We start from the raw sequence: 17,049 nt of genomic DNA on the forward strand, positions 1-17,049 counted from the left end.
ACAACATAACTTTCTATCTCAACTCATCAGTTGGTTTTCCTCGGTGATACGCCTTCAGTATTAATTCAATTATTTTCCTTGCCCTCTCAGACACTGCACCTCACCTCCAACTGCCTTGTATACTACTTATGTTACCAACAGGAATAGTGTTGTGAGCCTCGAACTTATTATAATTGTATTATTTGATGTAGTTAATAAACCATAACGAAAAACACACACATATGTAGGAAACCTAACCCGATCTAATTTATTGACTAATGGTACATTTAATTGGACAATAACTTTTCAAACAACGCATGCTATCTAATAGTATACCTAATATAGATCAACTTTGTAATTTAATGTACTTTTAAAATTTAGCTGTTTTATCCATGCAAATTCTGTGTGAAGTTAATGCCACTAGTTGTCTCCCTTAATCTAGTTGTCTCCAGTAATCTGTTGTTCACAACCTGTTGTCAAGTAACATCCGTTCCTAGTTACAGACCAGAATTGACAGACTGCAGAAAGTGTGTGTGTGGGGGGGGAGTGTCTCTTCACTGCCTGCCAATACAATGGGGAGAGGGAGAAGGAGGAGGAAGCAGGAACTGAGCGAGTCAGATACAGACACGCTGCCCATACAAGTCTATGGAGAGGGTACAGTGGAGCAGGAGAAGAGTAAGAAAGACACAGACAGACGTGCTTCAGCTTCCTGGTAAGTGTTACTGTCACACCCCAGTGCTGGATTCTCATCTACACTGCTCATTACTGCTGTATAATCTCTTCCATGCTGCTTCTATATATATGTATGTATTATGTAGAGATAGGAGAGCAGGATTCTTCTCTTCTATGTGTGCAGTGTATAAAAGACATTATAGCAGTTAGGCTCCACCCACTAGCTTAGACAGAACTAAGAAGTAGAGAAAGAGACTGCAGAGGGGAAAACTGAAAAAAAGGAAGAAGTCATATAATGACCATAAATAGTGTAATTTCTCATGTACACACTGCTTTTTCTGAAAAGTTAGGTACATTTTAAGAGATTAAATATTTAAATTTTAAGAATACAACCACATAACTTCATTTACACCAAAACTTTGAACCATTTCCAACAATAGACAGCCTGAGGATATGAGGATAGCTCTTTAAATAATAAAATAGTGCAGAACTACTTCCTTTTTTTCATGATTTAATTTCAGTTCAACATAAAGTATTTTCCAATCTTATTTTCAAATCTTTAAAGCCCTTGGCAGTATTTCATTGGAAGAAATCTATCTCTGACAAAGAATAAACCACAATTCTAAGCAGCCTGTGCATGTCAGATTGGTAAAAGAAGAAGGAGCTGCATATTCTGAAAATGAAATCAGATGGGATCATGAATACATGTCATACAATGCATGTCTTGCTGTGAGGAGAGCTACGATCAATTTGGGCTTAAAGAAAGCGGTTGTCACCAATTAGCACTAGGCCGGTGATTTTATCGTCGGTTTTACTGCCCTATAGCAATTTGTAATTCAGATTTTCCGGCTTAGATTTCTAATCTCAACACTGTCCCATATATGACAGCAGTGTTTACCTTCATCTTTGTTCCACACGGCAAGGACTCGAAATATAAAAGCACTAAAGGTTGCAGCAAAGAAGCCACGCCAGTAATTTCTTACAGCAAAAAATGTGGAGGTGACCTCAATGCTAAACAGGACCCCTGAATTAGAAAGAATGAGAAAGCTATTAAAGCAAAAACTGTTTCACTATTGAATTTCCATATAATATAGCACCACATTATAGTCATAACATCTGCATCAGATTCCACATTCATCCTGACATTCTTTAAATTAGAAAAAGCTAAAAATTTATCAAAAAGTTACACGGAAGTCTCAACAAATAAATATGATGTCATTTTTTTTCCAGTATTTCATGTGTCCACCATTTGCATTTATTACAGCTTTGATTCTTTTACATTCTTTCACGGTTTTGCAGTTTTTCTTAGAATTCAAAGTTCAGTCTTAGAAGTTGGCTGCATTTTCTACTAGTCTCTACAAATTTGACTGAAGGTTGTAGACATGTTTTGACTATTCCGCTGGCAATGAATGTAAATGGGATATTTGATGCTCCATTCAAATTCTCCAGAATATAAAATCAGCACAGAATAATGACCAGGTATTTTATACAGACCTGCACATATTCTGCTTCTCTTCCCATAGCCACAGAGTTAAATAATAAAATTCTAGTTGCCTGCAGCCACCACAAGTGGGAGCTTATTGAAGACAAATTTATGCAGCTCTCATTTTAATAATAAATTCATCTTCAGTAAGCTTTAAGGTGCCCTTAGTGGTGGCTGCAAGGATCCACAATTTTATCATTAATAGAGGATCGGCCATCATCTCTCGGTCTCCGCATGTGGCTCCCCAGCTGTTGATACTTTTGTGCACTAGTGGCACCAGGGAGGTCATAGCATTTACCAGAACTTGGACCATGGGCAAAATCATATCGCTAGCAGTTAACACTAGGGTATAAGACATATCATTTGGTCAAAATTTGATAGGCGTTTCCCCTTTTAATATGCAGTGTGGCTTAACACCACCTGTCGTATTTGAAAGTGGTGCGATACATACAAAAGGTTAGGAACGTCTATTAAACGGTCTCCGGTAATTTAAAGCAATACATTTAACAAAGAGTCATTTTTGCTATGTAAGGGTCTTTTCACATCTGCGTTGGAGTGTCCGTAAGGAGCTTCCGTCACAGATCCGGCCAAAAATACCAGATACAATAGGCTTCACTATGGTTTCCGGTAAAACCACAGACACCATGACGGTAACCCGAACGAACCCATTAAAATCAATGGGTATTGTCGGGCTCTGTTGTTGCCCGTCATGCAACGGAACTGGCGCTTATGGTATTTTCGTTGCTCTGCGACTCTTACAGAGCACAGCAACGGAAACACAGACACAGGTGTGAACAGGCCCATAGGATCTAAAGGGGTTTTCGGGTTTTATGTAAAGAAAGGTCACTGTATAAATTAAAAGTTCTACAATTTTCTAGTAGACTGTGTGTTTCAATCTTTCACCACTTTAAAAATATTTGTTTACTGTCAGTGAATGAGAACACTCATACATATCTAGTCCATACAGTTGTATCTAGTCTAGGCAATGCTCTGTGAGATAAACACAACAGCAGCAGCACAAATGTCTCAGGTAGTTTGCTACAATGTATCGTTCTGGAGTACAGGATGTTTAGTTGTATAGTTCTTCATTTATATAGTGATTTACATGAACCCAGGAAAACCCCTATAAGGATGTGTAATAAAAGCTGAAAGTCTGCTGTAAATTCTTAGATACCATGGAGAATGAGAGACAGTAAATGAGGTCTCGGAAAGCTTCTTCAATGATGTTCATTAAGACAATCCTACACTAACTTGACATCCCAGTGCAAAGATCACCTTTCTACAAGCAAACAGGAAAGACAAAAACATTAATGGTTAGATTTCATGGCTGCCAAAGTATTTTTCCTTATTATCATGACATAACTATAGAATTAGGTAAATGTCACGCATATGCTTCAAGCAGCTTTCACTTGTAACTGCTGGATCTTACCACCCACATATCATTTACATTCTCTTCAAGAATCTTTCCCACTACTTGTCTCTTCCCCCACATCCTTGTGACTCACTCAATCCTCTTACCTCCAATCGGGGCAGCAAAGCAGCATCCAACTCCAACAGCACAAGCTGCAGCCAGCATCTCGATGTTACGTGACTCGTTCTACCAAGTAATAAATATTATTGTTAGCAATACAGTTATTACCATCAGCGACTTCAGTCTGTAAATCAGTCTGTTTCTGCCAAAATCCCTGCTCTACGTATTCCAGCAAAAGCACCACAAGTTAAACTACAGTAACTTTGTAAGTAGACCCCCAACTACCAACCTCCAAATGAAACGTAACATTACTGTCCTGTAAAATATACACTTGTTCTAGAGGCTTGAACACAGCACTTTGAGAAAGAAATTCCCTTACAATATAATTGTGTTTGCGTATTGGGTTGACTGTAGTATTGTTGGTCAAAATGTAAACGCACACACAAACAACACACCATTACAGAGAGCAACATATAAGGTATAGCTGGGGTTACTCAGCAACATAACCATAGAGGTTGTGACACATTGCAGTGGTGCCTGACTTGAAGCCATGGCAGGCTGTTCTACTGATGCAGTAGACTTATGTGCTGTTGATACCGCTGCAGCAAGACTTTTAGTGTGGCCAGTAGCACACCTTGAATGGAGGCAGACCATGCAGTTTCTATGGGACAGTGGGCCAAATGGCCCTGTCCACTGTCCTGCATCGTTAATGCCAACTAGCACCCGCCCTAGCTATGCATCCTCATTCACTCTGCTTCCGCCTGCTTGGATGTCTATTTCTCTCACTATATACAGGGAGGTTTTATGTGGGGATGTGGGGCACTATCTGCAGTGGGGGTCTATATGTGGGGCACTATATACAGGGGGAACTATATGTGGTACACTATACACAGGGGTGGGCTATATGTAGAGCACAATCTATAGGGGAGCTATTTATAGGGCACTATCTATAGGGGTGGGCTATATGTGGGACACTATATACAGGGGTGGGTTAAATGTGGGGCACTAGCTACAGGGGGCTATATGTAGGGCACTGTCTACAGGGGTGGGCTATATGTGCGACACTATATACAGGGGGAGCTATATGTGAGGTACTATCTGCAGAGGTGGGCTATACGTGGAGAACTATCTATAGGGGAAGCTATATGTAGGGCAGCACAGTGGCTCAGTGGTTAGCACTATTGCCTTGCAGCTCTGGAGTCCATATGTGGACACTATCTACAGAGGGCTGTATGTGGGACACTATCTACAGGGGCTTCTATGTATGGCACTATCTGCAGAGGCACTATGGGGGTCACCATCTACAGGGGGCTATGGGGGCACTATCTACAGGGGGCACAGTGTGTGTGTGTGGGACACAGTGTATGGTACTATTATAATCAGGGACACAGTGTATGGCGCTATTATAGTTAGAGGTGCAGTGTATGGCGCTTTATTATATTTAGAGGTGTTGAGAATTTTAACTTCATTTATAGGTGCAGAAATGTTTTAAAAGTGAGAAGCTGAGGACATCTGAGCGGAAAACTGCAGAAATGGGTCATGGCCAGGAGAAATCCATCATAGAGGTCTGGACTGGAGGGAGAAGAAAAGAACAAGAATCTGAGACGTCACTGGTGAGTCACTTTATGTAAATGTTTATTCTGCCTCTAATCAGTACTGTAGTCACTGTATGATTTGCAGCGAGATGATGATGGGAAGATTTTTTTTTGTGAAACAGCATCTCCCAGCATATCCTTACCATTGTTCGGGCCATGCTGGGAGCTGTAGTTTTACACTGTACAAACCTATACGGCAGGGGTTGCACTAAATTGAGCTGTATTTGTTCTGGTGTTGTATATATGTACTGAGCTTGGTTCTGGGGCTGTGTTTATGTACTGATCTTTCTTCTGGTATTGTATATATGTACTGAGCTTGGTTCTAGTGCTGTATTTATGTACTGAGGTTTGTTCTGGTGCTGTATATATGTATGAGCTTGGTTCTGGTGCTGTATATATGTATGAGCTTTGTTCTAGTGCTGTATTTATGTACTGAGCTTGGTTCTGGTGCTGTATATATGTACTGAGCTTTGTTCTGGTGCTGTATATATGTAGGAGCTTGGTTCTAGTGCTGTATTTATGTACTGAGCTTAGTTCTGGTGCTGTATATATGTACTGATCTTGGTTCTGGTGCTGTATATATGTCAGAGCTTGGTTAGAGTGCTGTATTTATGTACTGAGGTTGGTTGTGGTACTGTATATAAGTATGAGCTTGGTTCTGGAGCTGTAATTATATAGGATATATTTATAATAACAACAATATTGCAGGGCAGATGTAATTGTTCTCAATTAATTGTATATTTCATGGGAACCGGTCTTGTAGTTTTAACCCCTTAAACCGCCACCATGCTATAATACATGACCCAACAATAAATGTATGTTTTTTTCAGATGCAGCAAAATCTTTAAAATCCACTTTTAAAATGGCGCACACTATATGCTAATTACTCATTAAAGGGTCATGTCGCGGTGCCGCTATCTGCAAACCCACCTTTCCATGTTTGATTGACATCCCCTTGGCTGATACAACTTTCTCGGATGCGCCATTGCCTTGTGGCACTATATACAAGGGTTGGCTGTGTGGCACTATACACAAGGGGGCTGTGTGGCACTATACACAAGGGGGAGCTGTGTGGCACTATATACAAGGGGCTGTGTGGCTCTACTAAGGGGGGGGGGCTGTGTGGCACTATCTACTAGGGTGGCTGTATGGCACTATTTACAGGGGGAGGGCTGTGGCTCTATCGACAGGGAGCTCTGTGTGGTGCAATCTACAGGGGTCTGTGTGTGGCACTATCTACTAAGGGAGCTGTATAGCGCTATATACGGGGGGTGTGGCTTTGTGGCGATATCTACAGGGGGACTGTATGACACTATCTACAAGGTGGAGGCACTATCTACAAGTGGGGTGTGTCACGGTGTATAGGTGGGGCTGTATAGCACTGTCTACAGGGAGGCTGTATGGCACATTCTACAGGGGGCACTATCTATAAGGAGGGTTGCGTGTGGCACCTGGGGGGCCCCAATCAAGAGTTTGCTATGGGGCCCAGTCTTTCCTAGTTACACCCCTGGCGCTGCTAATATATGTGACAAACACTGCTGAATACTTTCAGAATTATGTCTCATGAGAAGTACATTAAAAATAAAATCAGGCAGTACTTTTCTCTACACTATAATAAAAACTGAATTCTGTATAACTACCGCCTGTTATGCACAATGTAAAAACCTAGGGAAATTTACTCTGCCACAACAGTCCTCATAGTGTAACACTTAGCCTATTCATGCTTCCTCATTTCTAGAAAGATAGTCAAAATGCACCAGAGACAGCCATACTTTCCGCAAAAGTAGAAAAAAAGTCACTAGGGAGCGTCACCTCATGTACTCACCTCGTATATTCCCCCAAAGAGAGACATGAACTTGCTGAGCAGAGCAGCGCACATACTGGCAACATGCACAAACGGGCCCTGAGGAAATGAGAAGGAGAAATGTCAACTTAGATTCATTCACTGATACATAATGTAACCGCTCGTGCTGCGCTGGCAGATTGCTGACTGAAACATATTTGCTTCAAACAAATAAATGCTGTTTTGAATTACTTTCGCAGGTAATCCTATTTAAGGATTCTGTATGCGTCATTTTTGCTCCATGTGTTGGTATTAGAAGCTGCATTTATCTGTCATACATAAAGCCACTGGTTTCTCCACACCATATCATCCTAATAATATGCATGTAACAACAACATCAGCCCCCGTGATGTAGCCTTAACAATTGCTACCGATCATTGAAAATTTATATGCATGTCAACATTAGTATGTGAATATTATCCCCCATAAGTACAGTAGCAGTTTAGCAGATTTTTTTTTTCATGAAGAGACAAATTCAAATGTACATATATTTTCATTGAAAAGAATACTTTTCTTACGAAGAATAAAGGGAAAAAAATCTAGTAACTTTGGCTGGATTAATATGTCTCAATTATCATAAATTTAAAGCTGGTCATATACATATGACCCTTGTTTGGCTGACGGCTATCTCTCCCAACATTGCCATAATGTCAATAGAGTAAGGAAGACAAGCCTCTACCAGACACGTCTGACGGAGGCTCATCTCAGGGGCAACCGCAAGATTTTTAAAGAGAGGATTCTCTACGCATACATTTCAAACTATTTTTTCGCTACGCTCCCATTACCCTCTGCAAAGAGTATTGGTCTGCACTTATCCACCAGCCTAGCCCTTTATATTACAAGCTCCAATAACAAATGGGCTAGGCAAGTGGATATGTGCTGTCCACTACTTGTAGCATAAAAACCAGCATAGATAGTACCACACTCCGTGCCCCTTGTAGATAGTGCCCCACACTGCCCCCTGTAGATAGTGCTAGTGTCCCTTGTAGATAGTGCCAGTGTCCTTTGTAGGTAGTGCCACACACTGTCCCCTGTAGATAGTGCCACACACTGCCCCCTGTAGATTGTGCCACACTCTGCCCTGTAGATAGTGCCACACACTGCCCCTGTAGATAGTACCACACAACCCAGTGTAGATAGTGCCACACACAGCCCCCTGTAGGTAGTGCCACACACAGCCCACTTGTAGATAGTGCCACCCCCCTTGTAGATAGTGCGGCTGTCTGGGTGTATGGATGTTAACATCAGGAAGGACATCTCTCTTGTCACAGAATTTAACAAGCAGCAAGTCCTGATTACAAAGTCCCCCGATTTCCCCAGGTTTTAATTTTTGCTTGATCAGGGACTTTGGTAGGCCTTTTTGATTGTAGCGTATGGTGCCACAGGCCACATTTTTTTTTCTCAGACAGGCACCTGAAGAGGGGTATGCTGGAATAGAAATTGTCGACATATAAATGGTACCCCTTATCAAAAAGAGGGTGCAAAAGGTCCCATAACATCAGCAGGAAAATTGTGATCTGATGGGGGGCATTCTGAAGGGACAATTTGTGAGTCATTCCCTTCATCCACTCTAAATTTGTAAGTGTGACCCGAGTCACTCTCACATAATTTATACATTTTTAACCCAAATCTTAGTCGGCAAATATTACCTGAATTGAAGCCGGCATTTGAAAAGGACCAGTGACTCATCCACGACAATATTTTTTTCGGAAGTATAGGTCTGTGAAAACTTGCCATTTAAATCATTTAAAAGTGGTCTAATTTTAAAAAGCTGGTCATGGCTGGGGTCACTGCGGGGTGGGCAAAGTGTATTATCCACGAAATGAAGGAAGCAGAGTATGGTCTCAAAGCGCTGCCTTGTCATCGCTTCCCTGTACATAGGGGTGTCGTACAGGACATCAAATGTCTAATAGGACCTAACCTTGGGTTTCTTAACCAAACCCTTGTTCAATAGGAGGTTCCAAAATGTCAAAATGTCTGCCACAACTACTGGGCGCCACACGCTATTTTTGGCGTAATAAGAGTTGGGGTGACTGCCAATAAATTGAGAAGCGTATAAATTGGTCTGCTCAACCATTAGGACTAATAATTCCTCTTAGAGAAATATTTTAAAATAAGTCCTCCTCCCTAACCCCCTCGATGCGGATTGGGATGCCCGTCACAGAATTAAATTCTGGAACGCACGGGGTGTATGACTCCGTGGGCACCCAATCCGGATCAATGGCACTAGTGCCAGGTGACAATCGTGCCTGCCTACCTAATGCCCTAAGACTAACGCTAACTAAACGCTACACAATTTTTATATATATATATATATATATATATATATATTTTTTTTATATATATATATATATATATATATATATATATAAACGCTAAAACGTCCCTACCACAATATAAACCTAACGCTGATAAATGTTCCCTAACACTAGCCCTAACTAACTAGTTCTAATTGCCCCCTAGTTAACACCCTACACCTAACTCTAACTGATGCCCTACGCCTAGCGCTAAACTATATATATATATATATATATATATATAAAAAATTATTTACTTATATATATATTTATAAAAGAAGGGGGAGGGTAGTGATTGGGGCACTGGGGATGTAACACTCGCCAGCGATGGATATATCCATCACTCGTCCCTAAGGGGTTAAGCTCTTTGTAATATTCGAAGGCTAAAGCTGAACCCTCAGATTTATAGATTTAAATGACTTGTTTTTGTCAATTATTGTTATTTTTACAGAAAATGGAAGCCATGAGGGGTTTAATTTTAGTAATTTATACGTGTTACATAGAGGAATTAATTTTTCCGTATAATTACCCAAAATAGATTTTAAGCACTTACATTTAGCATTTGTACCATTATTTCACATTAGTTGTTCCCAGTCTATGTCCTGAATTGCAGCCCTCATCCTGGGGAAATAGGTCTTCTTAAAATTAAGTGTTTTTGCCCTCCCAGCCTGTGTTTGTTTTTTACAGTATAGGAAAAAAAAAAATTATATTGTTTTCATTGTTACCAAGGTTTTTACAAACAGTGACATTCCCAACAAGCTCTGCATTATTAGAAATGACCAGATCCAACAGAGCATAACTTCTTGTCAGCTCTTCAACAAACTGAAGCAGATCCATGACCCCAATCAATATTCGGGTTGTTAAAATCTTCCATTATCACTACAGTACCAGCCTGTGCAGCCCGCTCGATTTGTTTATATAGCGGTGATGTTGGGGGGGGGGTCTATAGATTGCACCAAAAATACTTTTTCCGGAATTCAACCCCCTTTGTAACTCCACCCACAAAGTTTCATCACCCTCACAATCTTTTTTTTTTTTTTCTTTATCAAAGATTTTTTATTTTGAAAATATAACAATACAGAAACATTTCACGGTTTGTGCAAAAAAAGGAAATTTGCACGCAGTGCAATACATTTAAATGAAGTATCATAGTGTAACAACAGTATGCATATATATATATGTATAAGAACAACAGTAAAAAGGTAGCCTCCCACCTATCAGAATTGAGTGATGAGAAATATAACGGCAATAACTGTACCATGTTCGCGTCAAATCAGTGCAATAGTCAGGGAGACCGCCCCCCAGTAAAGTGAAAAGTGACACATATAAGAGCACTTTTGAATATATGGACACACAACACATAACACCAGACAACAAAGGGAAAACACATACAGACAAAGCGCCTCCGGTAGGTAATATAATTTGTTCAGAACATTCCATCCAGCCAGAGAGGCAAATCAGCACCATCCCGGAATCCAGACCACACCATCCAAGTTTGGACGAAGAGCCCTGATTTGTCCCTATCAGCGGACAGCAACTCTTCCATCCTCATAATCCCGTTCACCTCCGTTACCCATTCCGCCAGGGACGGTACAGTATGCGACTTCCAGTGACGAGGTATCACCGTTCTCGCTGCGGTCAAGAAATGTCGAAAGATCCCCTTTTTGAGGTGTGGGAGTGATCCAGGAACCATAGAAAGCAAGCCTATGGAAGCCGAGGTTGGAACCTCAGTATGGAAAAGCTTGTTGCCTAGATCAAAAATCTTTCCCCAAAAGGGACGTAGCATGGGACAGTCCCACCAAATATGCAACATAGTTCCAGGAGCCCCCCCCCACACCTCCAACAATCAGCAGACACATCAGGGTATAGCCTATGTAACAAGGTCGGACAACGGTATCACCTGCTAAGTATTTTGTAATTCTTTTCCTGGGCAAAACAAGACATCGGTAACTTATGGGCTAGAAAGAAGGCGGTGCCCCACTCCTCTTCAGAGTGTCTAACCCCCATTTCCTCGTCCCATGCGGCAGTGAAGGATAATTGATAAAAAGAAAATTTTGGCAGGAGGATCCCATGTAGGTGGGACAACACATGAGAAGGGGCTGTGGGCAAGGACAAGTAGAGTTCCAGAGGAGTCTTATCCTGTAGTAATACCAGACAGTCAGCCATGGAGGAGAGATAGGACCGCAACTGCAAATAGGACCACCAAGTTGACCGACTCCCCGGGCAGGCAGCAGATACATCAGTCATTGGCAATATGGCACCGTCTGGAGTAAGGGTCTCCTACAAACATCCACCATTTCCTCTCTCCCAACAGAGGAATGTATCAACACCCTCCGCCGGAGGGAAAGAAGGATTATCAAATAGAGGAGTCAAGGGACCCGGGCGATGGACAAGGCCCGTAGTACCCAGGATCCGTTCCCATACCATGAGAAACTGACGTGTGAGGAAAGGTAGAGAGAGAGTTTGTCTCTGAAGGACTGATAGCCACGGCAGAGAGGACAATGCAAGAGGAGACATAGCCTTTTCAATGCGCACCCATTGCTTACCTGTTTCCGAACGGAACCAATCCACTACTCTCATAATTATCGCTGCTTGATGGTATCGTTTAAAGCATCGTATCGTTTTAGTATGCTTATGAGCGGGTTATGGAAGTGCAGGAACGGAGCTCTCAAGCAGCACGTCTGGTCAGCGCCATGTCCAAGCCACGCCCCCCACCCTCACAATCTTCACCCACTAGTACCTCTTTCACATTCACCTTCAGATCACTTCTCACATACAGACATTCCACCGCATTTTTCATTTTCCCTGTCTTTCCGAAACAGTGTGAAACATTGAAGATTTACAGCCCAGTCATGTGAAGAGTCCGGTCATGTTTCAGCAACACCAACTATATCCATATGTTCCTCCAGTACCAAGACCTCAAGCTCTTCCCTTTTGCTTGCTACAACTTCTGGTATTTGCTTACCAATTTCTTATGTTCAGTATCAGAAATTAGGTATTTTAACTTTTTTATGTGAGCGGTCCCGGATCGGCGAACGCTCTGATTGGTCCGTGAATTTTCATGGCCCAATCAGAGCAATGTCGCTCCTGGTCATACTATTAGGTCATGGTGAGCGCATTGTTCGCGCTCCATGACCTAATAGTACCTTGACAGGAGGAACGGCCATTCCGGCCCCCCACCCAGCACATACAGGTGATGCGACAACTGCTGTCTCGTACAGCAGTTGCCGCAGCTCCTTCAGCAGGGACTGATCGCAGAGGTCCCCGCTGATTAACCTCTTAGTAGCCGCGTTCAATAGCGATCGCGGCTTCTTAGGGGTTAAAACACCATCGACGTACCGCTACATGATCGCGGGCGCCGATGGTTGCTATGTCAATCGGAGGCCTAACAATGGCCTCCGGCTGTAACATCTACGGAAGCCTAGTGGGTCACAAAGTCAAGGCCCACTATGCTTGATATCAGCGAGTAGGGGACAGCTCTAATACACTGCACTACGCATGTAGTGCAGTGTATTAGAATTGCGTTCAGGGCCACCTGCCTTAAAGTTCCCTAGTGGGACAAAAAAAACAGTTGTATAAAAAAAAAAAAAGTTCATAAGTAATAAAAGTAAAAATCCCCCTTTTTCCCTTATCAGTCTTTACTATTAAAAAAATAAAATAAACTATACATAATCGGTATCGCCGCGTCCATAATGGCCTGAACTACAAAAGTATTTTGTTATTTATCCCGCGGGGTGAACGCTGTAAAAGAAGAAAATAATAAACCATACCAGAATCACCATTTTTTGGTCACTTCACCTCCCATAAAATGGAATAGAAAGATCAAAAAGTCACATGTACCCAAAAATCGAAACTACAGCATGTTACGCAAAAAACGAGCCCTGACATAGATTTCTTGATGGAAAAATAAAAAAGTTATGGCTCTTAGAATATGGCAACACAAAAAGTAAATGATTTTTTATAAAAAGTATTTTATTGTGCAAACGCCGCAAGATGTAAAAAAAACTATATACATAAGGTATTGCCATAATCGCATCAACCTGCAGAATAAAGTGAATATGTCATTTATAGCGCATGGTGAATGCTGTAAAAAAAAGGGATTAAAAAACAATAATAAAATTGCTGTTTTATAGTCACCACGCCTCTAAAAAATTAGAATAAAAACTGATCAAAAAGTCGCATACACAATGAATTCCTCCTGCTGGTTTCTCCACAGCCTGGAATGGGGTGAGTGACTCGTTTTATCTACTGGGGGAAGTTACCTGGTTTTCTCCTGCTCCAGGAGCTAACATAGCTCAGCACAAGAGATGTCGAGTTGGGAAAACAATCTGAATTAGCAGTCTCTACTGACACGATCCCTCCTTCTGGTGAAAATCTTCCTAGCTTCTTCGCAGTCAGTTGCCATGGCAAAAAAGAGGGGGAAATCGACTGCTCCCAGAAAAATGACAGAATTCTTCGGCTCCTCAGCCCCTGATTTGGAGGAGTCTTCATCTTTGCCTTTACATAATGTGGATATGCCTTCCCCATTGATTTTACAAGCCCTGTCTTCTGTCGCTCAGGTCCTCCCGGGGGCATCTGATCCGAATCCAGAAGGACACAAACGCAGAGTTGCGGCCTCACCCCCGGCTTCTCCTAAATTCATAGAACCTGCACAAAAAATAAGCAGTTTCGAAGGGGATACATCATTGTCCTCGACACTTTTAAACCTGCAATATGATATAGCCCTCTTTCCATCATCTGGAGAACCCATTACGGTGGATACTCTCAAGGATATGCTCGTTCCTCTGCAAAATGGGATTACCACTAGTATGTCCTCCATGATCCGCAAGTTGCAATCTAATGTGAATATTCTAGGTGAAAGAACGGATCATTTGGAAAGAAAGATGGAAGAATATTCTGCTGCCCATAACGAACTGGTTGATGCACACCTTGCTATGGCTGACGACGTGAAGTGGCTTATGACCAAAGCTACGGATGCAGAGGACAGATCACGGAGGAACAATTAAAAAATACGGGGCATCTCTGAGGAGGTCCCTCCATCGGATCTTGCAAAATATATAAAATTATTGTTTCTCTCCATAGTGCCAACGCTCTCAGAACTGGATTTGACAATAGATCGTGCTCATAAGTCCAAAGAAGCTCCGGACTCGGCCCCTAGAGACTCCCTGGTTAGGGTACTCTTTTATCATATTAAGGAGCTTATTTTGTTCACATCCAGGAAACGCGGCCGTCTTTCTACTCCGTATTCCTCCATTTCCATATTTCCGGATTTGTCTGCCGCTACGTTGCAAGCACGCAGGAATCTCCTACCAGTTACCAAGCCGCTACGGGACAACAATATCAAGTACCGGTAGGGATTCTCCTCCAAACTAATAATTTCTTACAAAGGCTCATCCCATGTCGTCTCCTCGGTGGAGGAGAGCATGTCTTTGCTGCACAAATGGCACATCCTTCATCCGGGATACGACCCTCCACCTGAGGGTCGTTCTCCCCCTAGAATTTCTCCTGACTGGCTTCCCGCTAAACCTAGAAGATCTCCCACTTGAAGGGTGGTAAGATGCTGATATTGATTTTACACTCACCCACATTGTATTCTGATACGAGATAGTGTCCATTATTTTCTTGTTCTTTTTATTACTCATTTTGGACATCTATGTTTTTCATACCAAAAATTTGGTATCTCGTCTCCACCCCCCCGGAGTCCATAGTGTGCATACTCGCTATACCTACTGTTGCATGTGTTAATGCTGATATGTTAATTTTATGTTGCTTTTGCTCCTGGTTCTTTACTGTGACCGCTGCAACTCTTTCATACATAGTAATATGTCTGCTATATTGTTGTTGTGACTCTGATCTTTATGTCCCTGTATGCTCCACCATGCTGACACTGATCCATCTTTCATGCCGTAGCTTTATTTGGAACGCTAATGGTTCTGAAGATATCATCTATTAACGTTATGGGACTAAACAGTCCCTTCAAACGTAGTATGTTATGGCGGGAGGCTAAGGTGTTGAATTGTGATATTGTTCTTGCTCAGGAGACACATTTCCATATAGATAAAACTCCCCAATTTGCACATAAACGATTTCCACATATTTTCATGGCCTCATGTCCAGCTAAGTGTAAAGGGGTTCTCATTGCTATCAGAGACTCAGTGGCGTTTACCCTTAAGTCTACTCTTCTGGACCCCCAGGGTCGTTTCCTTGGCATAAATTGTGAAATCAACAATATTTTGTATACAATTTTCAATGTTTACCTCCCCAATAAGCGACAGGGCCCCTACTTTAGATCCTTGCTCCCTAAAATTAAGTCATTTGCTCAGGGCCTTCTAATTAAGGGGGGTGGGGGTTCAATTTAGTTCTTGACTCAAATTTGGACATCACCTCATATTTGAGAAGTCCCTCACTAATTGGTCCACTCCTACATGACGAAGGCTTGTATGATGTTTGGAGGTGTCAGCACGGTGGAGAAAGGGATTATACTTTTATTTCTGTCCCTCATAAATTCTACTCCAGGATTTACCTTTTCTTGATTTCTAATAGGGACCTTATCCAGTCCCGTTCTAACTCCATAGGCACCATTATCTGGTCGTACCCATATCATTGTCCCTGCAAAAATCTTTCACTTCTCCTCCCCCTTCTCAATGGAGATTGAACGATTACATCCTCCAATACCCTGATCACAAACAATCCTTGAAAAACAATTTATCCATTTTTTTTTTTAGATAATGTGTGTTCGGTTCAGAACCCTCATAACCTTATGGAATGGCCATAAGGCATTCATGCGTGGTATGCTTATTAAAGCAGGCTGAGCTGCAAAAAGGAAAAAGAGATTTAGGACTTGAGCTCCTAAATAACGGACTTGGAATCCAAGAATAAAGCATCCCCTAATCCAGTTCTCATTTCGGAACTCCGTAGACTTAGGTTACAGCTCCAATCGTTACTTACCTCCCAGTATGACAGAACCCTTAAAAAGCTACAACTTCAGTCCTATGTCCATAATAATAGGGTGGGAGCACTACTTGCTAAAAAAAATTACACAGATATCATCTAAATCCCGTATAGCATTTTTGAAGGATGGCTAAAATAATAAGATTCTTGACCCTAGATTAATCGCTAAACAATTTCACTCATACTATTCCTCCCTACATAATCTTCATCTTGACGACAACCTCATACAGCCGACTACTACAGGCATGCAATCATTTCTAAATTCCATTTCCCTCCCAACGCTCTACTCGGAACAGGTGGAGAAATTATCTTCCCCCTTTACTAGCCAGGAAGTCTCTAAATGTATTTCCTCCCTTAAACTACATAAGGCCCCGGGACCTGATGGGTACTCCAACTCCTACTATAAATGCTATTCGTCTATATTAAGTCCACATTTAGTTCAGGCGTTTAATAGGGCCAGGGTAGATGGAAACTTCCCAAAAGAAATGCTCGCTGCCACCATAGTGACCTTACCGAAACCAGGAAAGGATCCGATAACCCCTGCTAATTTCCGCCCTTTTTCCCTTCTAAACTCGGATTTCAAAATTTATTGGAAATTATTGGCTGATAGGCTCCTACATGTAATCCCGCCACTAATTAATCCTGACCAAGTTGGTTTTGTGTCTGGTAGGCAAGCCCGTGATGGGATTTTTTAACCTAATTCAAAAGGTGAAGGCCTCTCGGACACCTTCTCTGCTTCTCTCTTTGAATGCAGAGAA

The 17,049-nt window shown here is 41.9% G+C and overlaps 1 protein-coding gene across 2 annotated transcripts in view; it reads right to left on the reverse strand.

Moving 5' to 3' along the window:
• The window catches only part of CLCN2 (chloride voltage-gated channel 2), a 202,695-nt gene that overhangs the window by 76,278 nt on the left and 109,368 nt on the right, over positions 1–17,049 (reverse strand). For both annotated transcript variants that reach the window (XM_075861910.1, XM_075861911.1), the window contains exons 6-8: positions 7,026–7,103; positions 3,653–3,731; positions 1,550–1,675 (exon numbers count right to left, since the gene is read on the reverse strand). In XM_075861910.1, coding sequence (XP_075718025.1) covers positions 1,550–1,675; positions 3,653–3,731; positions 7,026–7,103 — 283 coding nt within the window. The remainder of the gene's footprint in view (positions 1–1,549; positions 1,676–3,652; positions 3,732–7,025; positions 7,104–17,049) is intronic.

The sequence above is a fragment of the Rhinoderma darwinii genome, chromosome 4 (assembly GCF_050947455.1).
Source record: "Rhinoderma darwinii isolate aRhiDar2 chromosome 4, aRhiDar2.hap1, whole genome shotgun sequence".
NCBI classification, from domain to species: Eukaryota; Metazoa; Chordata; class Amphibia; order Anura; family Rhinodermatidae; genus Rhinoderma; species Rhinoderma darwinii.